The 27,868-nt window shown below is 41.3% G+C and overlaps 1 protein-coding gene across 1 annotated transcript in view; it reads right to left on the reverse strand.

Annotated features, from left to right (window-relative positions):
• Positions 1-27,868, reverse strand: part of LAMA4 (laminin subunit alpha 4) — a 583,946-nt gene that overhangs the window by 339,819 nt on the left and 216,259 nt on the right. The window contains exon 8 of the mRNA XM_086926829.1: positions 15,270-15,365. Coding sequence (XP_086782955.1) covers positions 15,270-15,365 — 96 coding nt within the window. The remainder of the gene's footprint in view (positions 1-15,269; positions 15,366-27,868) is intronic.

Consider the following 27,868-nt stretch of genomic DNA (forward strand, 5'->3'; position numbering starts at 1 on the left):
AATTAAATATTTAACAAGTTGAAATGCGTACATTTATATGCTTATTTAGTATGTGAGGCATTTTTTGTTCATATAAATTATAAAGTTTTATTAATAGTATTACTTTATATGTTTGTGGAGATATCTTTTTTGTATCGTTATTTTAAATTTACTTAATGTATATAATTCTCACACTGTAGTGGGAATAGTCATTGGGATTGCTCCAAAGTACAACACTTTTCCTACTGTTGCTGACTTTAGAGTGGGAATAATTAGTCTGACCCCTCCAAAATGTAAAACTTTAACTACTGTTGCTTACTTTGGACTGTGTATAGTAAATATGATCTCTCCAATGACCTATACTATCCCTACCATTGCTCAGGTTGGAGTGGAAATAGTAAATCCGACCACCCCACCCTAAAGTCTAGCATCTTTCCTACTGTTGCTTATTTTGGAGTGGAAAAAGTAAATCTGATCCATTCAAAGTCCAACACTTTCCTTGCTGTTGCTCTGGCTCAAGTGGGGATAGGAAACCTGACCCCTCGAAAGTCCAACACTTTCTCTCCAGTTGTTCATGATGTAGCAAGAAAAGGAAATCTGACCCTTCCAAGGTCTCACTGTTACTAATAAGAGTGAGACTAGTAAATCCAACACATTCAAAGTCCAACACTTTACCTACTGTTGCTTACGTTATAGCAGGAATGGTAAATTAGACCACTTCGAAGCCCCACATTTTCACTACTGTTGCTTACATCAGAGTGAGAATGGTAAATCTGACCCCTCCAAATCCAACATTTTCCCTACTGTTGCTTACAATGTAGTGGCAATATTAAATTAAATCATTTCAAAGTCCAACTCTTTCCCTACTGTTGCTTACTTTAGAATGTGAAAAGTAGATCTTACTCCTCCAAAGTCCTATACTTTCCCTACTGTTGCTTACATTGAAAAGTGATTAGTAAATATGACCCCTCCAAAGTCTAACGCTTTCCCTACTGTTGGTCAGGTTGGAGTGGAAGCATTGAATTTGACCCCTCCATGTTGATTTTTGTATTTGAATTTTGTTTAAATTGCGTTCATATATATATATTATATAATTTTAAAAGTACATTTACTGTCAATTATTTTATTTTTTGGATTTTTGGTAATAATATTATTTTCATTTGTTTATATTTTAATTTTGTTGTAGTATATTTGATATTGAGTGTTTGCAATTACATGTAGGTATTGTTCATATTTGTTCTTATTTATCTTTAAATAATTTTATTTGTTTGAATATAATTTTTAATTTTGTGATTACTTTAAAGTATTCATTGACATTTTAGGTTTTTAAGTTATACTTTTTAATATATTTTTGATATTGTAAGTATTTTTAATGACATATTTTTAAAAATATTATATTATTTAAAGATAATATAACGCATAATAGGAAATATTGAGTATACATACCAATTTTCATATGATACTGAGGTCTATATTATTTCGGTCAATAGTTTTTGACTTCACAGACAAAGAATTTAATGTCGATATTTGTGTCCTACATATTTTGGGTGATATTTTGTCGGAATATTTTCAAAATACTTATTAAATAAATAAGTACCAATTGAAATTAATCCACATGTTAGAGATTATCAAAGTACAGTGATGAAAATAATACTCTGATGAAGATAATTGCTGCCTATCATTCAGCAGGTAAGTTTATTTGAATTGCATATTTCCACCTGTGTCATAAGTGTGATTTTTAAATAAAGCAAATGAAGTGTGTTGAGTGAATTTGCATCGTAACTGAAATCTTTTGTTAGTTTTATGCTCTTATATTTTTTCTTATTTTTTATCCTTCCATGTTCTCATTTTTGTTCACATTATTGCATTTTCTCCTTATGTTGTATATTTTCTTTTCTTATTTGTGTCATTACATTTTGGAATTTACTTTGGCCTATCACCATCTTGGTTCTCAGAGCATGTGTGTGTTGTGCCGTGGCTCTGAGGCGTTGTGGTTGCTGGTACCACAGTTCGGCTGACAGAGCACCTTTTGGACCCACTTCCAAGGGTCCAGGACTGGGGTGGCACCACTTGGGAGGACAGGACTCACAGTTGTCAGAGTCCTGGTGCTGAGTTCAAGATAGAGGAAGCCTGTCCTATTCCTGAGTCATCTGATCAGGAGGCCAGCCATCTGGCCCTTAGATTGACTCTGGTTGTCCTGAGTTCAAGAAGCTGGTCCAGTCCTTCACTCAGGCAGCAGGAAAGGACTGTAGCAGAGTGGCAGTCCTTCTTGCAGAGTGGCGTACCAGTCCTTTTTCAGAATCTTCCATAGGTCCAGATGTGTACTTAAGAGTAAAGGGTCTGATGTCCAATATGTATACCTGGCGTCCATATTGTGGTAGGAGAAGCTTCTAGAGCTTTCCTCCTGCCAGAGGTGATTGGACGTTTCTGTATCCCTGCACTGGCCCCAGCTTGTCTGGGGTAACAATAGACTAGTGTCAAACCACTTTGTGAGACTGCTCAGGCAAAGCCTTTCTGATGTGCAAATGTTGTAGGTTCAGCTCCTCCCCCTCGTTATTTCAGAGTGGCCCATCCTGCCAACTCCTACATTCCCTTTAATGCACCATCTGGGAGCAATACACAAAGACCAACTACCTAGTCATTTGATCCTGGATACAATCCAGAATACATCAAATGGTTAGGACAAGAAAATGCTAACTTTCTAAAAGTAAATGGAAAATCATGGAACCTTGTCAGATCCCAACAAGGGATGCACTGCCAAAATCACACTTCTCATTTAGTGAGTTTCAACATTTTATTTGACTTAATCCAATAAGTTTTCACATCTCAATCTGTTATCAGTTCATGCCAATTAGTAACACCTGGGGGTTCACCCCTCCACATAGCATGACATTACAGAAGTGAAAAGACCCAATGAATTTTGGGCAATTTATGCCCTTCTTCAGGGGTGACTGCAAGAGAACAAACACTGTAAACATTACCAGTACGTCCCGCTCCTGGTCATGATATTCATATAAAGAACATATTAGATAAAATGTGGCCCGCGTTCCTGTATGACTTAACCCTTACCCGTACTAGAAAATAAATTTAATACTAAACAAGCCCCAACCCGAGAGGCATTCGTTGAACTTGGAATTTAATTTGAATTACTAATTGGCATGAACAGATTATGGATTGAGACTTGAATACTTATTGGAATAATTAAAAAAATAATTTGAAACTTACCCAACGGGAAGTGTGATTTTTACAGTGCATCCCTTGTTGGGATCTGACGAGGTTCCATGATTTTCCATTAACCCCGTGCGTATGGATGGAACGCACTCGGAGATTGCACACCACAACTACTTGAAAACTGTAAGTGTCTCTCAACATCGGGAAAATGTTCTGAGTGCATTCTACCACTTTTGAACTTTCTAAAAGTGGCATTTTCAGAACTGTGAATGAAAATCCAACTTTACCATTAAAGAGGACTTTTCATCACAATTCTTTAGACACTAAACTCAACCTGTCTACCTGCCCCCCGATTGAAAGCTATCACTTGTTCAATATAATAAGGTAACCTAATATTATCCTATGGGAGAGGTAGGCCTTGCAGTAGTGAAAAAGGAATGTGGGAGTTTTTCACTACCAGGACATGTAAAACTTGAAAAGTACATGTCCCACTTTTTTAATACTTTGCACCCTGCCCCCTAGCATGGGTAGGGTCTACCTTAGGGGAGAAGTATATGTATTAAAAAGGAAGGTTTGGGCATAGCAAAAGGTTTATCTTACCAAGTCGAAATGGCAGTTTAAAACTGCACACACAGGCTGCAATGGCAGGCATGGGACGTGTTTAGAAGGGTTACTTAAATGGGTGGCAATATCAGTGCTGCAGGCCCACTAGTAGCTTTTAATTTACAGGTAGGTAGTACTTCTTTACTAAGGACTTACAATTAAATTAAATATGCCAAGCAAGTACATGCCTATTCTATCAAACTTAGTAAGTACTTTATCATTGGTTAGAACTGATAAAGCAGAGAGAGGCCTAAGACAATCAAAAACGAGGTTAACAAACATAAAAGGAGGGGTGAATGCAGAAACTTTGTGGGTTGACCACCCTAATTGAGAGGTTTAACAGCCACCCACTAAATTGTATACTGAATGGGTGAGTTCAGAGACTGAGTGAAGCACATGACACCACCTTCCCTATTAAGTTTCTTTCTTTGCTCTGTGTGTTGTGCTGTCTCCCACTGTGTCAGTTTAATTTGCCCCTCACTTCTTTTTTGTTTCTGTCTATTTTCCTTATTTTAAATATTTCCTTCCTTCTTCCGGTCTTTATTACTGACTATTTTATAATAATTATTTTCTATTTTGTTGCATTATGAATCTTTGTTTCCATCTCTGCTTTCCGTTTCTTTACACCATTCCTTCCATTATTTTATAATTTCCTCATTCTCGCTTTTGTTCCGTAACTCTTTCTTATTTTCTGACTCTCTTTTTTGTATTTTTTCTTTACTTTTCCCTTTCTTCCTTCTTTCATGTCCCCTGTTCTTGTTGTTGTTTTATCCTTCTCTCATTGACTTCTCCCTATTTTCTGTCTTTCCCTGCTTCTTTTTATTCTCCATCCAAATTTATTATCGCCAGATGTACTAACTAACTTTGCAGTCTCATATGCTGCGATTTGCAAAATAGGAGCATTTAGGACCATACAATAGGTTTTGCATATGTATGAATCCAGTTTTAGGACCCGTTAATCTTTAAATGACTCCTGAAATGGGATTGCAAATGGATACTGATTAGCAATTTGGAATGGATGTGTTGTAGGCATCTTTTCCAAAATGAGCATCTGTATGAGGCGCATCAATATTTTGTGAATGAAATCCAGACACAAACTTTGAAACCATACCTACTCCTGAGTTCCCAAAAAGAAAAGCATCCCCTTGGGACCACTTCCTCAACCTCTCCGCATTGTGAATGTTAAAAAAGAAAGTTTGTTGCAGAGGAGGCAGTAGTTCAGGGGACAGCTGCCAACTCTCAAACACAGTTGAAATAAAAAGTACACTTTTTTTGAAATGCATCTTTGTCTCCTTTACGGAAAGCATTAGTACATCTAGCCCTTACTTCTTTCCATCTTTGCTTCTATCTTGCTTTGTATTACTCTTACACTTTATCTTGTTTCTCCCTCTCTTCTGCTTTTCTTTTCTTTTCAATTTTCTTTGTTTCTACACTCTGAGCCTTATTTATGAGGCAGTGCGTCACTTTTACGCCGCCGGTGGATCACTTTATGTGACGAACCAGCGGCGTAAAAATTGTGCCTTGCTGCACCATATTTACAAAGTGACGCATCTAGTTAGATGCGTCACTTTGTAAACCCCTGCGCCACATTATACCTGTGCCAGGTTTAATGTATGCAGGGGGGCGTTCTGACGCAAGAAAGGGTCATAGAAGTGATGCAGTGAAATCTATAGGATTTCACTGCGCCACTTCTAGGACGCAAATGCGTCAATATCTTACGCCTGCCTTACAGCAGGCGAAAGACTGATGTAGACCCTTTCACATGGGGATTGCCCCATGTGAAAGGACACATTGCTGGAGTTGCATCACTTTGGTGACACACTTCAGCAATGCGTCACTTTTGCACCATACAGATACATCAGAGATACTGACGTATCTGTAACTCCTTGCGACATGATGCGTCATACAGTAAATATGACGCATCAGTCATGTCGCAAGGAGGGCGCACGGAGAAGTGACGCATCGCTGCTTTCACGCAGAGATGCGTCATTTCTCATAAATGAGGCCCTCTTTTTCTTTATAACTGTACATGCCTTCTTTTAAAATCCATATACCGTGGCTCTATTCTGAATAAGGCACAAAAATGTTTCGGCGCTAGGCTCATCATTGAAATTGAACTGTTTTGCAGGACACATTAATTATTAAAGCTAAAACAATTTTACATGTTTGCCAAAAATCTCTTTAAAAGGTTGCAGCCACATGAAAGGAGAATGAAAATTCTCCTGTTGCTAATATGCAGATGAATATGTGGACATAGTCCCTTCTCATTTGGGGTCAGGTTACATACGTTTTTTTTATTGTTGTGAAGTATACACAAACCCACTGGTGGAAAATTAAAATTGCAAGATGGTTTGCACAAATGTCATTTTTTCCCTGTTAATGTGGGCCGAATTTACACTACACTGAGGAAAATGTAAGACATTTGCATCTTCCATCTGGACGAAATTAGGTTTATTGTGTGAACCTTTACACGATATGGCTACTGAATGCCATCAATCTCAATCCCAGTTATGCAACATCCACATTTACAGTGAGATTAGGGCAGAAGAATTAACAGAAGGATGCCCTGATCAGGTTGAATACATTTTTTATTGAAAAAAATAACATCATTAGGAAAAGTAGCATTCCTTTCACGTTTATGCATAATTTATTTGAAATAAAATGAAGTGGGGAAAACTACAGCTACGAAAGCAAATAACATCTGATTTAGCTCGGACCAAAAGTTGTCAAATCTAAATTAAAGAAAAATATGCAAATGTGGGTAAAAACACCTTCCCCTCATTTAAAAATCAAATTCCTTTACCCGATAAAATCCTGTTGTAAAGTCATTATCAATGCTATAGCTTGATATTACAATTATTGATCACAAGTATACAAGAGATATTTTTTTTAAATCACAACTGGTCCAGTATACCCTGATGAGTGCTCAAGATGACAAAGGGCTGAACACATAGTTTTTTTCTGTTTTCTTTCTTGATAAAATAGCGAATATTTAGTTGTTGATTAACTTGCATGAAGACTGATGAGTATTCTGTATCTTGGTTTTGGACAGAACCTATGAGTGTCCGCAAAATGAATCAACTTCTTTTGACTGTTCTGCAGTACTGAACGCACTGAAAATCACCAATACCCTCACGACGGACAAATTGAGGTTTTGTAATGGCTAACATGTATCAGGCATATATATACCACAGCACTGCCACAAATAAGCATTGGCAAAGTCACTAGGTCTCGCCGTTGGGACCTAATGGCTTTGGCAATGGTTTTCGCTATGCTGCAGGGGCGTAGCTAGAGCTTGTGGCGCCCGGGGCTATCCTTCACATTGCCGCCCCCCTGGGGGGGGGGGGGGGTGCTGGGGAAAAAGGACGGCGAGCACCTGAAAGAGGTCCGACAGACACGTAGTATCGCCGCTAATAGTTACCTTGATCATGCAAGTTACATTACATACAAGACAGCCCCCGTCCCCAAAATAGTGCCACCTGGGGCGGACTGCCCCCACCTAGCTACACCGCAGAAGGAAACCCAAAACTTACATCAGTTCTACCTACCCTGTTTGTGACATCTCACTCGTAACAACACAGCTTGTGCAGGACCCTTGTCCCCTGTCCCCTATCTGCCCCGTCCATGACCTCAGCAATGTCTGCAGACTGGTCCACCACACTGGGTTTGAACACGATTGCCCTGGCAGCACCTTCAGGATACTTCAGGTGAGTCCTATGTACCTGGTCACTAGACTAACTTGAGTAATGCAATTGGGGCAGTAGCAGCCCTGCAGTGTAAGCCTGCTCGCTCCACCCACGCCCCCCATGAGAGCTCAGTAGAAACCACCCCACATGCGCCTCCCACTACCCACCACCCCACCTGCATCACAGTGCGACACTTCAAGGAAACTGGTCCTATCCGGGGGGTGTCAGGCCCCATAGCTGATTCACCCACCGTCATCGGGGAGTGGTAGTAGGGGTGTCAACAATCCATGCATTTTCATCACATTCTGCAGCAGGCCAACCAAGTACGTGCAGAGACAGATACATAACTACATACCTTTCAACTGGCTATCACATCATGTCATACTTGTCAACAAAAGACAACACATAAAGTACATTACAGAGAGCATCCCTCATAAAGATACGCTGTTTAGTTAGCTATGAGGGGTGACTAAACCAGTATGAACTAAATCATGTTACATAAAAAAAATCTCAAATCATACATTAGAGTTGCTGGAATGCATCCAAGAGAACTGAAATGTACCATAAACTATCACTACTGACAGTGCCATCATACCATCTAGATAATTTTACCATGCTCAGTCCACTGCGAAATGTAGGGTAAAGGACATATTTAAGACCATACAATCAGTCATAGGCCTTCAACCACATTTTCACCAGCATACTAACACCCAGAGTTCAATTCTTTCAAATCCGCACCAAATTGTCCAGCTGGCCCACTCACGATCCTTTACATATCGATCCAATGGTCAACCTTACATCAAGCAAGTCACACCATGCAGACGTCAACATCAACAGTTTAAAACATTTGAACAAGCTGAAGTAAAATGTGTAGCTGGTAGAGTATCCCTTAAATATTTAATTGATTTCTTGTCCGATTTGCCTCCACACTCCTTTAATTATCCATTCTATTACCACTTTTTATTAGAACCATCTCCTACCTGAGTTGTTTTCCCACGACTTTGTAGGTCTCTTGTTTTTTCAATTGAATACCCCTTTAATATTTTTCCAATCATTTTTATTAAAGCTTTTCAACATTTACTTTATCAATACAATAAGTAAACAGAGACAGAGTGTGCACATTCAGCAAGAATCGAATCATAATCAGTAAGTAATCAATTATCAAACAGCACACACAAGACTTACTAAGCAAAAATAAAACTACAAAAAGCATCTGAGCGAAATTGATACTGTATTAAAAAAAACTGTAGGGGACATTAGAACTCATTTATCAAACCATGGACTTTTGAGACTACATACATGAATAAAATATGTAAAAAAAGACGTCAGTACAATCCCCATTAGAGTCTAATATATACCTCTGCAAAGGATTTGAGCAGCCTGCCCGTATAATATAACCAATATCAAAAGTAATCTGACCATAAAGTGCTGTACTCGTACATGTGTAAGCAGAAAAAGCCATACAGTGCAAAAACCATGCCTGCATTTAGGTTCAAAAGCAGGTCATTCTACCCAAGGATCCGGGGCCAGGCAGAGAGCATAAATCCAGCTCGACAGAGGCCCCCATATTCTTTTTCCCTTCTGCCTGGACCTTCTTCCTTTGTGCTCATACAATGAGATTTCTAAATTCAGGATAGACAAAACCAGCCCCCTGCCATTTCTGAAACGTGTGAGGCTGTGGATTGCTGATGCGATGCACATACGAAAACAGCCATGGCCACATATATTGAGGAATCACCCCCTCTAGCCATTCCTGCCGCCTGTATCCCGAGGAGCATAGTTTGAGAGGTTAGAACAATATTGGTGTTGCATAGCTGCCAAGGTTTCAGAATGTCCTGTGTGACATTTTCATAAATTAAGTGTAATTATGAGTAACATTTCAATGACTATGAGTGACACTTTCTTGCGCGATATGGGCCCAGCTGGGCAGGTCTTAGTGAGGTGCGAATAGCAGTGTGCTGCGGGGCGAGCACCATGATTTTCCGGCCGCCTACAAACCAGTGAGCAGCCTGGCCAGTCCGCACCAGAGTAAGTCCTCCTCGCAACATTTAATTTGAGCTCTCTGGAAGCAGGGCATGACGTCAGGCGTCCTCCTGCGACGCAACTTCCGGGCCAGTCTGAGCATCTGACTCTGTCAATCACTGCACCTGGGCCTGCCTCATGGACATGATCAGCCTGTCCAATGACTGGGAGCCCCTCTGCGTGCCCCGTGGGTATCACTAAAGATTTAATAAATCTTTTGTGATACAAAAAATATGGATCAAATTTGGATGAACTTAATCATGAACACTGGTGTTTTTAATGAGGACCAGTTAAGGATTGGATACATTCATTTACCAGGAGATTACTTGCTTTGTCTAGAATCACAGGATGTTGGCCTGACCCAGAGACTCGAACAGGGTTACCCAGCGCCCAAGTCGGCAGCTCTGGTCATTACGCCTCATCCTCTCCACACTTTCATGATAGTAGTTTGTTCCGTTTTCGGCGGTGCTAACAAGCAAAATGGGCAGGTGCAAGCTCGGCACATAGCTGCCAAGGTTTCAGATTGCCATGAGTGACATTTTCATAAATTCAGTTTAATTATGTGTGACATTTCAACAACTATGAGTGACACTTTGTCGCAACCAAAATCCAGCAATGAAAACCAGGAAAACATAAATATCAGCTGTTTCACCCATTTGAGCATCAAGACATTCTAAGAAGATGTTAAAACTGATGGAAAGCCCCAGAAACTGAAGCACCTTTGTTCTCTTCTACGCTGATCGTACTGTTAAACAAAATGAAGACTCAGATCTGCACCACTCGTTGACAGCGTGTGCTGCGCCAGTACAAACAAATTATTCATGTATGTAGTCTCAAAAGTCCATGGTTTGATAAATGAGTTCTAATGTCCCCTACAGTTTTTTTTAATACAGTATCAATTTCGCTCAGATGCTTTTTGTAGTTCTATTTTTGCTTAGTAAGTCTTTTGTGTGCTGTTTGATAATTGATTACTTACTGATTATGATTCGATTCTTGCTGAATGTGCACACTCTGTCTCTGTTTACTTATTGTATTGATAAAGTAAATGTTGAAAAGCTTTAATAAAAATGATTATAAAAATATTAAAGGGGTATTCAATTGAAAAAACAAGAGACCTACAAAGTCGAGGGAAAACAACTCAGATGGTTCTAATAAAAAGTGGTAATAGAATGGATAATTAAAGGAGTGTGGAGGCAAATCGGACAAGAAATCAGATAAAGATTTAAGGGATACTCTACCAGCTACACATTTTACTTCAGCTTGTTCAAATGTTTTAAACTGTGATGTTGCCGTGTGCATGGTGTGACTTGCTTGATGTAAGGTTGACCATTGGATCGATATGTAAAGGATCGTGAGTGGGCCAGCTGGACAATTTGGTGCGGATTTGAATGAATTGATCTCTGGAGGTTAGTATGCTGGTGAAAATGTGGTTGAAGGCCTATGACTGATTGTATGGTCTTAAATATGTCCTTTACCCTAAATTTCGCAGTGGACTGAGCATGGTAAAATTATCTAGATGGCATGATGGCACTGTCAGTAGTGATAGTTTATGGTACATTTCAGTTCTCTTGGATGCATGCCAGCAACTCTAATGTATGATTTGAGATTTTTTTATGTAAACATGATTTAGTTCATACTGGTTTAGTCACTCCTCATAGCTAACTACACAGCGTATCTTTATGAGGGATGCTCTCTGTAATGTACTTTATGTGTTGTCTTTTGTTGACAAGTATGACGTGATGTGATAGCCAGTTGTAAGGTATGTAGTTATGTATCTGTCTCGGCACGTACTTGGTTGGCCTGCTGCAGAATGTGATGAAAATGCATGGATTGTTGGCACCCCTACTACCACTCCCCGATGACGATGGGTGAATCAGCTATGGTGCCTGACACCCCCCGGATAGGACCCGTTTCCTTGAAGTGTCGTACTGTGCTGCAGGTGGGGTGGTGGGTAGTGGGAGGGGCATGTGGGGTGGTTTCTACTGAGCTCTCATAGGGGGCGTGGGTGGAGCGAGCAGGCTTACACTGCAGGGCTGCTACTGCCCCAATTGCATTACTCAAGTTAGTCTAGTGACCAGGTACATAGGACTCACCTGTAGTATCCTGAAGGTGCTGCCAGGGCAATCGTGGTCAAACCCAGTGTGGTGGACCAGTCTGCAGACATTGCTGAGGTCATGGACGGGGCAGATAGGGGACAGGGGACAAGGGTCCTGCACAAGCTGTGTTGTTACGAGTGAGATGTCACAAACAGGGTAGGTAGAACAGATGTAAGTTTTGGGTTTCCTTCTACTTTTCCTTCAGCGGTGTAGCTAGGTGGGGGCAGTCCGCCCCAGGTGGCACTATTTTGGGGACGGGGGCTGTCTTGCCATGGACCGTGTCATGTATGTGCATGTAACTTGCATGATCAAGGTAACTATTAGCGGCGATACTACGTGTCTGTCGGACCTCTTTCAGGTGCTCACCGTCCTTTTTCCCCAGCACCCCACCCAGGGGGGCGGCAATCTGAAGGATAGCCCCGGGCGTCACAAGCTCTAGCTACGCCCCTGCGGTGCGCAGCGCTTGCAGTTCAAACCGCAGCCGTGCAGTACTGGCCTGTTGCGGCGGCCTTTATAATGTATTTGGGGACACTCCCCCAAAATAAATTTTAAAGGCCGCCGCAACGGGCCAGTGCTCCGCGGCAGCCGCCCTCACAATAGTGCCGCCTGGGGCGGACCGCCCCCCTCCCGCCCCCCCCTAGCTACGCGGGTGCTATGCTGAACAGCATCCCTGATGCTCAGCAGCATGGCTAATGACCAGGAAAAAAGAAAGGCTTCACAGACAGCTGTGTCATTGTGAAAGCACGCGCACCATGCATGCACATGTCTACATAATGATAGGAGCATTTCTTTTTTTACTCATCTCAGTTGGATAGTTAAACAAAAATCATTCATATTGAGGAGGTGGGATTGAAAAAAAAATGTGGCCAGGAGAAAGAACGCAAGTAAGGAGAAGCAACATGAGATTTTAGAAAGCAACATGGAAGGCATATGGGAAGCAACCCAGGGTGCATCGAGGGAAGCAACACGAGGTGCACTGGTGAAGAAAGAAACCCAGAGGGCACTTGCGGTAAGCCAACTGAGGTCGAGCAACGCGGAAGGGGATGGCAATGAATGAACATGAGATAACAGAACGTGATGTTAAAGTGCATGGGACAGCGTCATCAAGGGGGAAGTTGTATACAAACTAAAGCGTATATAAGAGTGCTCGAAGTTTAAAGCTATAAAACAGCAGCTCGTGGGACAACTTTGTGGACAATTCAATTTTTATAAGGTTAGGTAAATATATATGCTGAGAGAAGTGTGAAAACATAGAGAACGGGAGGAAACTCAACCACTTTAATGGAGTGCTTTTAAAAAACAGAAAAACAAGGTATGAAAAGCAGGCAATTGTGGAAGGAGCCAATCAGATTATAAACAGGATATCCTCCACTGGGAGGGCAAAGGCTATATGGATGGCTAAACCAAGCAAAACCATAAAATTGTCAGCAAGAAAATAAGCGTGACAAAACAAAAATGTATGGTGTTGGACTTCCAGGGCTGCGATCTACATGTCCCCAAAAGTCTTTCGCAACCAGACAGCTCTCTTTTTTGAACCTCTGCTATAAGATTTTGTTAACAGTCATTTCAGACTGCTGTTTTCCCTACTACATATTTTGGATCAAGTTTGCCATTGAAAGTGGCTACATGGAATTCTGAATGGATTATTATTTATCAGCTTTCCTCTAAAATCTGATTTCTTTCTAAGGTACTGGAGACAGGCTGGATAGCCTGCTAAGGCTCACAATGAAGTGACATTAAAGTACACTCAGCATTTGGTTCAATCTTCTAGAGGCATCTTTGGTGGGCGGAACTCGCGAAGTTTGACTATCGGTATTCCGCAGTTTATTAAAAACTCTGTGAGATTCCACGGAGTTCCTCCTGCCCGTGCTTTGCCTTCTTGAGGTCTCACTGGTGGTCAAGGGCCCACTCTGAGATGCAAGCCACTATTGGTTGCGGATGCCTTCTGGACAGTCGCATTCAGTCAGCTGGTGGGCAATAGCGGTCTAATGAGGTTAATGAATGTGACTTTGCTGCGCTGCAGCCTCTTGTTACACTAATGCGGTGTGCACAGCTCATTCGCTCATTCACAGTCCTCAATACCCGTGTTTGTACTTCCTAAACAAATAAGATATAGCGCATGCAATAAAGGCCTTGGCGTACTTTTGCTCCCAATGCCATTATCCACAGAAAAACTATGCGCTCCATAGCCTTAGACGACCCAGGAGCTGTGAGAGCCCGAGTGCAGTGGGGGGGGCGACCAGGCCATGACTCACTGCATGACTTTCAGTTTCAGGCAGGAAGCGATTCTCCCCAATGAGTGAAGTTTTAGCTCTTTCCCCGTCTGAGACCAACACAGTGGATTTAAAGCTGCCCTCATGATTAATTAATTCAGCTGGCAGAGTGCAGCAGCGGAATAAAAAATTCCAACCACCCCTAGAGGCATCATGATTACCTTACTTTATGAACAAAGTAATATGCTTGAGGCTCATGATAAGGCTCGCCTTACCAAGAGCCTTAAGCATACTACTTTTCTTTACGTTGCATATTACTTTTGTTTCAATAACTTCAATTCTGTGTTGCATTTCTATCTTCCGCTCATCATGAAGGAGGTGTTGGATAATGTCAATGATTAGTTTGTCTGCTTCTTGAAGGGACAACTGTTGTGTCACACTAGGTTTTACCTCCGAATTATCTCCTGCTGCAGTGGTCATGCTGTCGTCAGGACATCCAAACTCTGGAGTCGGTGCTTGACTTCATACATTTGCCGTCGACATACTATTTTCAAGCTTTCTGATGTTCTCTCTGTAGACATTGGTCATTTCCAGCCAATCTACAGTGAAATCCAGGCTTGGATGAGAGTCAATTTGTGCAGATATAAGGACACTAACAAACGTGTCTTACTCCGTTGTACTCTATGCAACCCCCACAAAATCGAAACTGTGAAAGATCTATAGTTTTCCACTAATAGCACATAAATTCTGCTGCCTCCAAGCTAAAAAAAGCCTTTAGGAGTGGCCGATCTATGATAGATTAATGTTTTGTGCGGTGTACCTCATACCATTTGAAGTTGCTCAGAAACATTAGGCCTGTTTTGATTTAAACTTAATTGACCACAGTGGTCAAGATGGTGACAGGGTCATAACGTAAGTACCGCAAAGCAAAGTATGCAAATTTTTCGCAATACTTTGTACAACCATTGTAATGAAGTTCTTGCATAGTGATATTGTGTTTAATGCCACTAGGCTGTGCCTGAAGCATTGCATTGGCTTACTCTGAAAGCTTACTTCGTGTTCAAGATTTTTTCTACAGCATATCTGAGAGTGTATGGCAACAGTCCTTCATATCTGAAGTTGCATTTTTTTCTGTCATTTGCCCTTCAGGAACTGCTGTTCCAACCATTAAGCATATCAGATGCGGAGGTAAATATTTTTTATTAAGCTGAGGGTCTTTGGAAGAAGTCACCTGTAGTTTTATGCAACTTGACTCATTCCATGAATTGTAGAAAACGTATGAAGAACTTTCTATTTACAATAGCAGATAGATGACCATTGGAGGATTTTAATGAGCACAGTATTAGATTTTATAAATGTGACTGCACAAAAAAGAAAGACGTCTCTGCAGTAAAAAAAAAAAAAATACTTTGAAGAATTCATGTGGAGGACTGACTTCCCCATCATACTCTGACCACATATAGGTTTATGCTAAAGAAATTCTGGTAAAGAATACTTACCGAAGAGTGAGCAGGAGGTGCTGCCAGGAGCTTCGGGGTCTTCTGCCAGGCATTCTCCTGTCTGACGGTCACAAGGGCCCCCGTCACAGTCACATCCTACAGAGACAAAGCCAGTGAATTGAAGAAGAGCAGGTTGTATCTACATCCTTAAAGATTTAGTGACCAATTCACCCTTTGAGGGCCTAAGTAAATACATTTGCCATTCCAATGCTCTGAGGCAACATTATAGTACTAAATACAACCATGAAATTGCAAATCTTAAATTGTGAAGTGCACTTTGAAGGCAGAGAATCAGCTAGATGTTTTACCAATATAAACAAATGTATTCATGTGAAAGGCAAGGATAAGTGACTTGAAAAGGAAGGTAACACTCCTAAATGTCCTAACCTGTAGGAGAAGGTGGTTCACCACAGAGCAGAATCATTTCTGTGTGGAGAACAAAAACTATAATTTACATTTTGCATTAGTACATCTGAGATTCTTTGGAATCCCCACAATCACAGCAGGTTACTCGAAACATAGTTGAAATCCTAAGGGAGTACATTTCTGACTTTGTGCAGCCTATCTTTGGAAATGCCTTCGTAAGGCGTGCTCCCTCGAGATTCAAATAGCATGATTTATGCAATTGTTCTTTCCTTTATTACTATTCCAAAATACCATCATCAGCTCTCATTAAAGCCCGTTATTCTCATGTATATTGCATGAGAAAGTTGCAAGGGTTTTATGAGGATTGGGACAAAGAAAACCTTGACTCAGAATAAGGAAGAATGAAGATTATCAGGTCATTACCTCCTTGTCTGTCTTTTTCGTCGCAATCTTAACTTATTGAGAATGTAGGAAGCCAAAATGACCTTCATGTGTACATCTCATATTAAGAGAACAGAACACATATATATTGCCAGCCAACAATATATTCAATAAACATACATCATAGTACTTTCAAAACACTTGCACTGAGAGAACCTTTTTATACTGCATCACTATCTTAACAATAATGACAACCCAAAGCATTCTGGGACCACCAGTTGCAGCCATAGACCTGGCTGAACATGCTGGTACAATTAAAGGAAATGGAATTCCTCAAGAATAATAAGCTTTTCTAATTGTTCCCCTTTTAACCCAGTTACCAACTGTAGAAACAGAGGCTTTCTTATCTTTACCTCCTGGGCTAAAAGCTACAAATAAAGACTGTAGGTTTTTTAACAACTAATGGCCTGATCATGCCAGTGCCCCGCTGCAAGACTGCAAAACCTGTTGTCAGAGCGTCCGCCGATTACGAGTTTACTCCTGGCTGGTGGACCTGCTGCAGCTGTCCCACGGCAGTGCCTTTCTAAGGTCAAATGAGAGCCATAGAAAGGCAGCGCCGTGGGAGTGACGTTGCACATTCCTGCACAGGGAGAAATGCACATGTTGTGCATTTTGTCCTGTGCAGGAACTGGCAGTGCAAACATGCAGGGGGCGTGCCCCCCTGCATGCACTCCCCTGCACAGAGATGGCAGGGGCCCTATAACAGCCCCCCTGAGTTGCCTCACCGCCACCCTATCCATGGTGCGATTACCTCCGTGGATAGGGTCACAGTGAGGCAACTTGGAATGTGCTCGGTGGCAAAGCATTGGCACCAGCAACCGTATTGAGGACTCTGACCTCTGCAACAAGGCCGCGGGATCACAGATCCCTGGTGGTTGCAGCAGTCCTGTGGTGGTCCGACTAACAAGCTCAGAATATGTAATTCGAACTGCTGGTGCGGCAGTGACCGCACCGCCACCACAGGTTTGGCGGTCCGAACTGCAAATGAGGCCCTAAGTGTTTTGTAAGTAAATCAATAATGTTCTACAAACATCAAGATGGAGGCAAAGTGTATATAGAAACCCAGGGGTAAGCTATAAAAAAGGCAATCCACTCCCCATTCCTGATCTTCCCAGACCAGTGAGCAGACCAGGGGTAAAAGAACATTCTTCCTGAAGGCAAACAGTTCATACCTGGGCTAACCGCACTTCTGGCATATAAACTGGAATGCTCAAGGATGAAATCTCAACATAATTGAGGATTGAAAATATTCAAACTGAGTGAGTTGGCTCATATGTTGTCACTCCCTGGAATGTAAGCCGTTGATAGAGAGAGAAGGTAATTTCTGCCCAAGAGCATTTTGCCTGAGCTCTATCTACTAGGTGTGGATAAGGTGGGGATAATGAACACCCCTTTGATGATTTATATAAGCTTGTGCTACCTGGCTGTCGGTTTTCAGCAGGTCTATAGAACTGCTCAGTTTGTTTTTATGAGAGCAAACTATCAAATAGCCTTCAATATCACTCTCAGATGCATCCAGTTGGAGGATTGTTTGGCATGTTCTGAAAGCCAACAAGCCTGAATTGTTCAGTTCTGTAAAAATCTGCTTGTTCTAAGGTGACTGGTATCCAATGTAAACTCTACAGGGGTAAGGGATTCAGAGCTACCACTACTCCATAACTGTTTGTTTTTTATCTCCTGATAAAAATACTGGAGTCATAGATTTGTAATCTTGTTTTTTTTTAATTCAGTGAGACAGAGGTTTCCAAACCAAAAGCGTGAGCTTGAGAGGAGCCCATGAGACTGGACTACTGCTGATGGGTGCTGTTAAGGCCTGGATTTTTAGCAAAACCCTGGCAATCAAATGCTTCTTGAGATTTCAGAACAGCTGTCAGTAGAATTTGAGTTACCTTTGCTGTGTCTACTAGAAGGGGCACAATTTATTTGAGTGTTTGGAACTGGGCCCCTGTGCATTGTAGTTCTTGGTGAGGTTGAAAATGCTTTTTTCCATGGCTAACGAGAACCCATACTCGAGAAGCAATTCAGACACTCTGGTTGTATTTTGAGGCCTTCAAAACAGAAGAAGCTGAAATCAGTCAATCATCCAGGTAAGGAACATGGAAAATATTATGCTATAATTGGTGAAAGTGCATTTAAAGATTTCCTTGATTTTGGATGGCACTAAATGTGGAATTATGTATTGCTGATTGATACTATGAAGTCACCCTTGTTGACACATGGGATTCTTCTTTGTAGAGAAACTTTCTAAAATGGTCTGTATGCACAAAGTTGTTCACATACTCTAGATCAATAATCGCTCTATATTGAACTTAATATTTCAAGGCTAAAAAGGTGAATACAAAACAGCCTTTCCCTTGCTCCTTCCTTGAACTGAGTACATTTCATTCTTCCCTAGATGGTACTGAAATCTTCTCTAAAAGGCTCATGCCTTTTCTGGAAGGTTCGGCATTGGAGTTTGACAAAAATGTGCAGGACAAAAACTGTCAGACTCTATTTTGGGCCTTCCATAGTCACTTGTTCACCCCAACATGCCAGCATTCCACAGAATTGGCAAAGCTTTGAAGGAAATTGAGCACTTATAGTTTCTAGCCTCGTGTGTCTTTTCATTTGTTAGGGTCCCTGAACCATGCTCCTCCCAAAAAAGGGCTGTTGTGATTGTTGCAGCTGATATTGTTCGTTTTAACATGTTGGGAGACGAGAGCATTCACAAATGAATCAACAAAGAGTTTCCAATGTCTTCTCTTACATTGAATTTTTAAACGTATCATGGAGATCCGGACCAAATATTTTTGTAGATAAAAATGAAGATTGTAGGGGGGGGGGGGGGGTGGCTTGGCGCCGTGGGTAATGGCGGCGCCTGAGTGAAGCTCCGCTGAGGCACCGGGAGACTCACCTCTCTACACCCCCGGTTCCTATGCTGGAGGCTCGAACCGGACGTTGGAACGTCCCCGCAATGTTCCAGGACCCCTGAGGCATTTTCTTCTTTGCAGGAGATGTGAGAATTCACTGTTCTCTCACTGACGGCGCTCTAACGCCCGCAGCCGCCATTTTGCGGGACCTGGTACGGAGCGCCCCTCTCCTGATGACGAGCGAGTCTCGCTTCTCCTTCTCTGCCTGAACGTCGTGGGACCCTTGGATCACCCCTGAAACTCTTGTGAACTCTGAGCATGCTGTACCACTTCAGGAACGATGTTCATATGTGAGTGAACACCTTTATTTCCAGCGCGGCCGCCATTTTGTGCACCTCGGTGTCTTTATGCTTATATGCCAGCATATTTACTCTACATCTCCCGCGCCTTATGGTCTCACTTGGAACTATACAATGCCTTATTGGTCACTGTCTGGGAAAAAATTCATAATTTTAACTCAGCGTTTTAATGCAGGGTAGAGGCGGTAGACTACTTACTGTCTCTATTAGTTTATGCATTCTCCTGCGAATCACCTCAGCGATGCGGAGGCTTCCTTCCTGGCTAATCTTCATTTGAATGGCGTTTTAAGATAACTATTTACTTTTTGCATGCAGGCTTTGTTTTTTGGATGTCCTCTACAACTCAGCTGGTCTCAAGCCTTTATTTTAATTCCCTCTTATGTGTAGGCGCTGCTTTTTGGACATCCTGTATGGCTCTTTTATGACTTAGCTGGGTGCGTGACCTATCCTATGTTTACGTACTCTCCCTGTTCCCATTTTTTACTTGCCTGCCTCCTCTTCTCATCAACCATACCAGATGTTCATACTTAATCCCTTCAATCCTACTATTTATGCTTGGTACCTCGTCACTGGACCTGCCTACTAGTGACTTTTTTCGCTTCAATCAGTACCTCTCTCCTCTGCTGTCCAGTGCCATTACATTACATTTCCTGCACGTATCTTCAGCTTCTTTGTATGGGTCGACAAAAACCTATGTCTCGCTTATCCTCCAAAACGACTACAAGGGTGGCTTTTGTCGAGAACTCTAAAGTTTTTTCGGCTCTCTCCCAATCAGAAGATTCTCTCGCTTCATCTGGATCGGAGGCAGCCATGGATTCGTCCTCTCAGCCAACATCAGGAAAAACAACTGTTAAAAGACTGAAAAAAGATCCTCCTTCACCGCCTAAGCCATCGACACCTGTATCTATGGAACTCTTACTGGAAGAAATTCGATCTTTTCGCCCTTTTCTCAAGGAAATTGGGTCGCTGCGCCCTTTCATGGAGGAAACTAATGCCAAACTTCAGGTTCTAACAGACAATTGGTCCCAAATCGAGACAAGGGTTTCTTCGGTTGAGCAATCTGTCGCATCTTTTCAAGAATCTCAAGCCACAGTTTCACATTTGTCTACGCAGGTGGGCGCTCTTCAGAAGCAAGTGGAGGAGTTAGAAAATAGAGGCAGGCGTAATAATGTTCGCATTTACGGCCTGGTGGAAGGTCTTGAGGGATCGGACCCGCCTGCCTTCTTTAAATCTTTCCTTCCCAAGTTGCTTCATCTGCCAGAGGATACATCTCTCAACATTCAACGTGCTCATCGTCTTGGCCGCCTACCTTCGTCCCTTTTCTTGTCACAATGACCAAGAGGCGTAATTCTCTACTTTTTGGAATATACCGACCTCTTGAAAGTTCTAGCAGCTGCCAAGGCTCTTACTAAATTGACATGGTCTGACTCTCCGTTATTTTTCGCCAAGGACTTTGCCAAAGCAACTGCTAATCGTAGGAAAGCTTTCCTAGGCATGAGAGAGGTCCTTCGCTCTATGGGTGCTCGATATGGCTTGTATCATCCCTGTTTATTCAAAGTCACCTATAACAACAAAACGACTACCTATGAGGACCCAGTGAGACTGCAAAGCTTCATTAATGCTCATCACACCTCTGCCAAGGATGCCTCTGGTCCTTCATCTTCTTCACCTGGCTGAATTTTAACGTTGCCTGTCTTTGTAATGTTCTCTTTCTTTCTTCACTTGGCTTTTCCTTTTTGATGTTCTTTCACTTGTTCGACTGTTCTGTTTCTGTATTGCAATGTTACTATTTGTTTCACGCTTCTGGCTGATTTTAGGTTGCGCCAACTTCTGCTCTTTTTCTTACGTTTTGTCGTAATGGTTACTCCTTTTTGAAGTTTTTCGCTTATTTGACTGTTTTTTCTCTTGTTCTGTTATCCTTACATGTTTGTTTCACTGTATTTTTATAGGTTATAGCTTTCTGTAATACCTTACTGTTTTCCCCCCTCTTTGTCTCCACAGGAACCCTTTCTCCGATGACGTCTCCCCGGTTCCCTGCCCGGCTGACCTCAGTTGTGTTGTCTTACCTACCTGGCCCCTTCCCCCCTTGACTTCTTCTTATATTCCTCTTCTGTAGGTATGTTTCCCTCACGTTTTTTGTTCCTTCTTTGTTTTTTGTCCTTGTCCTCTTCCCTTCTCCTCATTAATCGATTTCCTTTTTTGCATAATGATGATGATTTTCTTTTTTCAGGTTGTATTTCCTCCTATCTCATTGTTGCTAATTCCCTATCTTCACTTTCTCATTCATTCTTCTACATTGATTTTCTTTCTTCTACTTCTTACTTCTTAATCTTGGGTCTCTTTTCTACTCATGCGTTTATTTTCCTTGCACATTGCTTTCTTCCTGTCCAATTCGATCTCTTATCTTTTCCTATATTTTTGATAATTTCTTTCTTTTTTCCTGATCTACTCTTTTTTATTTATTGCATTTTGGACCTCTCAGTTCACCAATTTGTTGCTTTATTGTATAAACTATGTCTTTAAATATAGTCTCCTGGAATGTTAAGGGTATTAACTCCCCAATTAAACGGCAGCGCATTTTATCTCATCTAGCCAAACTAAATATTGACATTGCATTTCTTCAAGAAACTCACCTTTCTGAAATAGAGTCTGAGAAACTTAAGAGGGGTTGGGTAGGTGAAGTCTTCTACTCACAAGGTGATGGCAAGCGTCGGTGTTGCTATTTTATGTTGCACGTCGCTTCCCCTCACAGTCATCTCCCAAGACTCAGATACTAATGGCAGATGGAATCATGTTAGACTATCGCTTAGAGGTGTTCCAATCTCCCTACTTAATATCTATGGTCCCACAAACGGTGAACCCCTTTTCTGGGCTGAGTTTTCTCCTCGCATTACCCAATTCATGGATGATAATTTCATCCTTGCGAGAGACTGTAATCACCCTCTTGACCCCTTTTTGAATAGGAAGTCTGATGCCACTTATGTTCCCACAAAGCCGCATAAACTCTTTGCTCAAGCTATTTCACAACATAAGCTTGTTGATTCCTGGCGTTTTTGTAATCCGACTTTGCAAGAGTTTACTTTTTACTCACCCCATCACCGTTCCCAATCATGACTTGATTATATTTTTGTTTCCCCTCGCACGTGCTCAAACGCTCAATGCAGCGGAGATTGGTCCAATTTTGCTCTCTGATCATGCCCCTGTAGTAGTTAGTCTTGAGGTTCTCCCCAAAATTGATGGTCCTAAACTGTGGCGTTTTAATAATGCCCTCCTTCTAGATCCCAAGTTTTCCAATTCCTTCTCTACCTTTTTTGATGAATTTTTCCTTTTTAATAATGTTCCTCCTATCTCAAAACATACTCTTTGGGATGCTTTTAAAGCAGCTGCACGCGACTTCATCATTAATTTTGTCGCTAAGAAGCGTAAAATTGCTCGCCAATTCACTAAAACCCTCCTTAATGACATTAAGAGATTGGAATACGCCTATTTCACTTCACATTCCTCAGATAGTCTGACATCTCTGGTCGCTGCTAAGATTAAATTTAATGAAAAATCTACTGAGGATGCCTCTTTATATTTGCTGTGCCAAATTTTATGGTGGTAGGAATAAAGCTGGGAAGATTCTTGCTAACTACTTAAAGGTCAAGCACAATAAAGTGAATATTGAATCGGTTTATGACACTGATGCACGATTACAACATAAGGATGCTGACATCCTTGCTACTTTCTCCCATTTCTATGAGACTCTGTACACTTCTGACACCCAATCTTCTCCTCAGTCTCTTGCTCACCCCTACCTCTTTCCCTCTTGATCTTTCTTCCTTGGAGTCTGATATCTCACAAAAAGAATTGCTTACTGCCCTTCAACGTCTTAAGCTCAACAAAGCTCCTGGCCCTGATGGTTTCACTGTTGAGTTTTATCTTCACTTTTCCAAATTACTGATTCCAAAACTTCATTCCCTTCTCCACTCTTTTGCTGAATTACGCTCTTCCTCTGGCACTTTTTCGGATGCGCACATTTGTTTAATACCTAAACCCGAGAAAGACGTCTAATATTTCAAAAACTACAGGCCCATTTCCTTAGTCAATATAGACTATAAAATCTTTGCCAAATCATTAGCGATTAGATTAGATTATTTGCTTCCTGACCTCCTAGGAGATGAACAATCAGGCTTTGTTAAAGGACGGTACATTACTGACAATACAAGACTTTTATTTAACAACTTAACAAAATCCTCCCACCTCCAACATCCTCTCGCGGCGATAGCCTTAGACGCTGAAAAAGCATTTGATAGGGTTGAGTGGCCTTACCTTTTTCATGCTCTTAATTGGTTTGGGTTTGGTCCTAAATTCACCTCTCTAATTTCGTTATTATACTCACGTCCGCGAGCTGCAGTTTACGCTAATTGCCAAATTTCTCCTTATTTTGATCTTGGTAGAGGCGTTCGTCAAGGATGCCCTCTTTCACCTTTTTTATTTAACCTGGCCCTAGAACCCTTTTTGTCTAGATTGCGCCAAAATCCCAATATCCATGGCTTTCAGACTAAGGATCTTTCCATAAAACTCGCTGCTTATGCAGACGACATTATACTTTTCATCTCGAACCCTGCCGTCTCCGTCCCCGCTTTCTTGACAGAAGTACAGCACTACTCCTCAATTTCTGGTTATAAACTTAACCATGATAAAAGCGAAATTTTACCCTTGACAAAGTTCACCTTTAAGCCTGACTTCAGCACCTCCAATTTCACCTGGAGCTCTTCCCACATCAAATATTTAGGATTGCATATTACCCCCTCCATCCCTGATACTGTTTCCCTATGCCTAACCAAGTGTATTCAGAAATTATCCGACCTCACGGCTAAATGGCATCCTCTTTACTTGTCGTGGTGGGGTCGCTTAGACACTATCAAAATGATGCTCTCCCCTATTGTTCTTTATACCCTCTCCAACATTCCTATTTTTATTCCAGCTAAGTTTAAAAAAAAATAAAAATCAGTCTTATCTTCCTTTTTATGGCATAATAATAAAGCCAGAATGTCCCTTACTAGACTCATCCGTCCTGCTTCTGAATGTGGTGTTAATTTTCCGGATTTCCTGGCATATCATAAGGCTTTCTTATTGCGTCAATCCTCCTTTTGGCTGCAAGATCCTGACTCTCCTTGACCTTTGTGGACTAAGTTGGAATGCCTCTTTCTCTCCCCTTTCTCTTTTGCTGAATGTATCTCCTTTTCACGCAAGCCCTCCTCAATTCTTACTCCTATTCATAAGTTCACTCTTAAACTCCTCTTATCCTCTCATCCTCCTCCTCCTGTTTGTGTTGCTGATTTCCTTTCCTCCACCATTTGGCACAATAAATACCTTTTAATCCGAGGTAAGCCTATTATCTGGAAATCTTGGAGAAACAAAGTTTTGCTTTGGATCTCGCAGTTATTCTCACAATCCACTTTCTTGCCCTTCCCTACTCTTCGCTCCACTTTTGATTTACCTCTCTCTTCTGCTCCCCAATACCTCCTCCTTAAAGCATCAGTCATGGAAGCTTATAATAAACTTCCCAAATCTCACTCCTCCTCCATTTCTCCTGATCCTATTACCCAACTCCATTCTACTTTACAAACTCTTCCCAAAGCTTCTGTCATCTATAAACACTTTCTTGCACACACTCTTCCTAGACCCAAATCCAAGGTGGAAGAGCATTGGGAGAATGATTTGTCGATATCATGGCCAACTTCTCTTTGGGATAAAATTTGGACAAAGGTCCGTAAAACTTCTAGAGCTGCATCTTTAGCGCAATCTATATTTTTTATTTACAATTGTTTGCTACACACTCCCTCCACCCTTCACAAACGTTTCCCTAACACGCCGGATACATGTTGGTCATGCTCTTCACCTAGTGCCACTTTGTTTCACATGTTGTTTATTTGCAAGGAGGTTCGCGCCTTCTGGATACAAGTTTGGGCTCAAATTAATGTTATTTTTTCTACTAGTATTCCATTTTCCCATGCCCAGGTCTTTTTGGGTAGTCTCTCCCCTTGTTGGGACCAGATTGATCTTAATGTTCACATTGTTGATTTATTACTGGCTGTTGCATTTCAACAAATTACTATCAATTGGAAGTCTGCGTCTAATATCAATTTCAAAGCTTAGTGGTATAATGTTTGTCACAACCATAGACTTGATACTGCTTTTGTTTTTCCTGCCCAGTTGGCAGCTAAACGTGCTGAGTTATGGCTCCCTATTACGATGTATTTAGATAATTGTACAACTCACTCCTTTCGTCCACGACCTACTCAGCAGGAGGTTCCTAAACCCCCTTGATACCCTTTCTATTTCCTCATGTTCTGCTACACTGTTTAATTGCTTAGTTCTAATTGTATTTGTTTATATTGTATATTTATTATTCCCTTTCTTTTTTACTTACTGTTACGCATGATTAGTTTATTATGTTTCGAATTGCTCATTTCTAAATGCATTGTTTTTTAATTATCATCATATGTTTCCCCTTCCTTTTCCATCCCCTTATTGTCTTTCCTCATAATCGCTTCACTCCTATTTTGTATTATTACCCTGTATTACTTTAAATAAACTTATTTTTGAACAAAAAAAAAATGAAGATTGGAAATTAGTATTTTTTGGTGTGCTTCCACTTTCCAGGAGTTTAGCCAAAAAAGTCTTGTAGAAACAATGAATGCTCCTGCAATTGAAGCTACCTACCATAATTTTCATACATTGTTGTCAGTACCAGTGAGGCTAATAAGGCAATGCCGATTTCCCCTTCTTGCGTCGTATCATATAAATATTCTTTTAAAGTGTTTGTGCTACATAACCTTTAATAGGTACCAGCATGAACGGAAATAAATCCATGCAGTATAAGAGCTTTTTAAATTTGATTCCACGTTCTGGTCTCCTGAGCCTTGGGCTGTACTGTCTTTAAAAAATGACTGTTTACCGTCTAGACATATATTCAAGAGGGTGTTTACTTTTGGGATGGAAGGAAAATCATCTGAAAATCTACATAATGGATATTTTTTGCTATCATATGTGGAAATTCAGAACAGCCTTCCTACATCTTTCCATTCTTTCATTATTGTGGACCTGATAGCTTTATGAAAAGGTTAATAATCAGTAGTGTATGTTTGATATTGACTGAATATGTTTTACTTATTACCTTCAGGCACATTAAATCGCCGGAATAGTTTTAATGCGAAACAAATACCCACATTAGTTATTGCCATTTGGGATGTTTTTCTTTTGGTGAAGGGTTTCAGGTTCTTATCTAAGTCAAAATCCCTCCATTTAGGCTGTCTAGCAGGAGTCTGAACCTCTGTACAGAACCCTAGCCACTGCTTCTTCAATTATGAATGGTAAATCCCTTTTAGATATAGTAAGTAGTGGGTGGTCCTCATGAAGAAGCCCAGTTTCAGATTCTTAAACCAAATCAATCAATAAATGTTGCATCTTCTGTGTACACTTTCTGTTTTCCATGTTGCTGTTTATGTAGGTTGCCAAGCAACTCTACCTCCAATGAGGGAAATGAAAGCGACCTTTCAGTTTCTGTAACACGCCTGCCTTCTTCGCATTGAGATCTCCAAAGAAACCTTCATTATACAGCACATCTCAGCCTGCTATAGCTGGGCTAAGTAACAAAAGACTGAAAGGAAAAAGGAACAAACAGCTGCTTAGGCTGGCCAGTTACCAGCCCACAATATCCCAACCATAATTGCCATATCCCTGCTTGGCATTAGAGCAGGGCATTGGGGCGATCATGATATGCTACAATGTTTGCCTGCTAAGCCACTTAATAAATATGTACACCTGATTGGTACATTTATTATTACGTCCCTACTATATAGCACTACATCTACCCATGGCCTGTATATTAAATACTACTAATGGGCTGCAGCACTGAGTGTGCTATCCACCAAAGTAGCACTGCAAAAGACGTCCCAGCCCTGCCATTCCAGCCTGTAGTACAGTGTAAACTGTTATTTCGACCTGGCAAAATGAACTTGTTGCCAAGCATAAACCTTCCTTTTTATTTAATAATTATAAGTCCACCCTAAGTAGGCCTTAAATGCTCATAGTGCAGGATGCATGGTATCTTAAAAATAGGCTCTGTATATTCAAAGTTGTACATGGCCTGGTAGGGGAAACTCCTCCAAAGTTGTTTTTTCAATGTGGCAAGGCTGGCTCTTCCATGGAAAAGCACCTAGATTGCATTATAACTTCTGATAATGCATAATTTAAGTTTGGGACTCGCTAGAAAACATTTTCAGGACTCATTGTAATAGGAACCTAACCTCCAAATTTAAATTACAGTTTTGAAAATGCCACTTTTAGAAAGTCAGCATTTTGCTGCCTAAGCCAAAAGTGCCTTTCTGTCAGTGTCCAAGGTCAACTGACTGTTAATGGCTCGCTGAGGTGGGACATGTATGGCTCCTAGACAGTAAATAAAGGTCCTGGGTGTGGGGAGGTGTGGGTCCTCCTGTTAGGTTGGTTAGGGAGAGACTGTGTCCTTGCCCTCATGGTACCTCAAAGGTTAGCCTGGGGGCTGTACCTAGCCCCTTCCTGACTTCAGAAGAAGCCT

This window comes from Lissotriton vulgaris, chromosome 6 (assembly GCF_964263255.1).
Source record: "Lissotriton vulgaris chromosome 6, aLisVul1.2, whole genome shotgun sequence".
NCBI classification, from domain to species: domain Eukaryota; kingdom Metazoa; phylum Chordata; class Amphibia; order Caudata; family Salamandridae; genus Lissotriton; species Lissotriton vulgaris.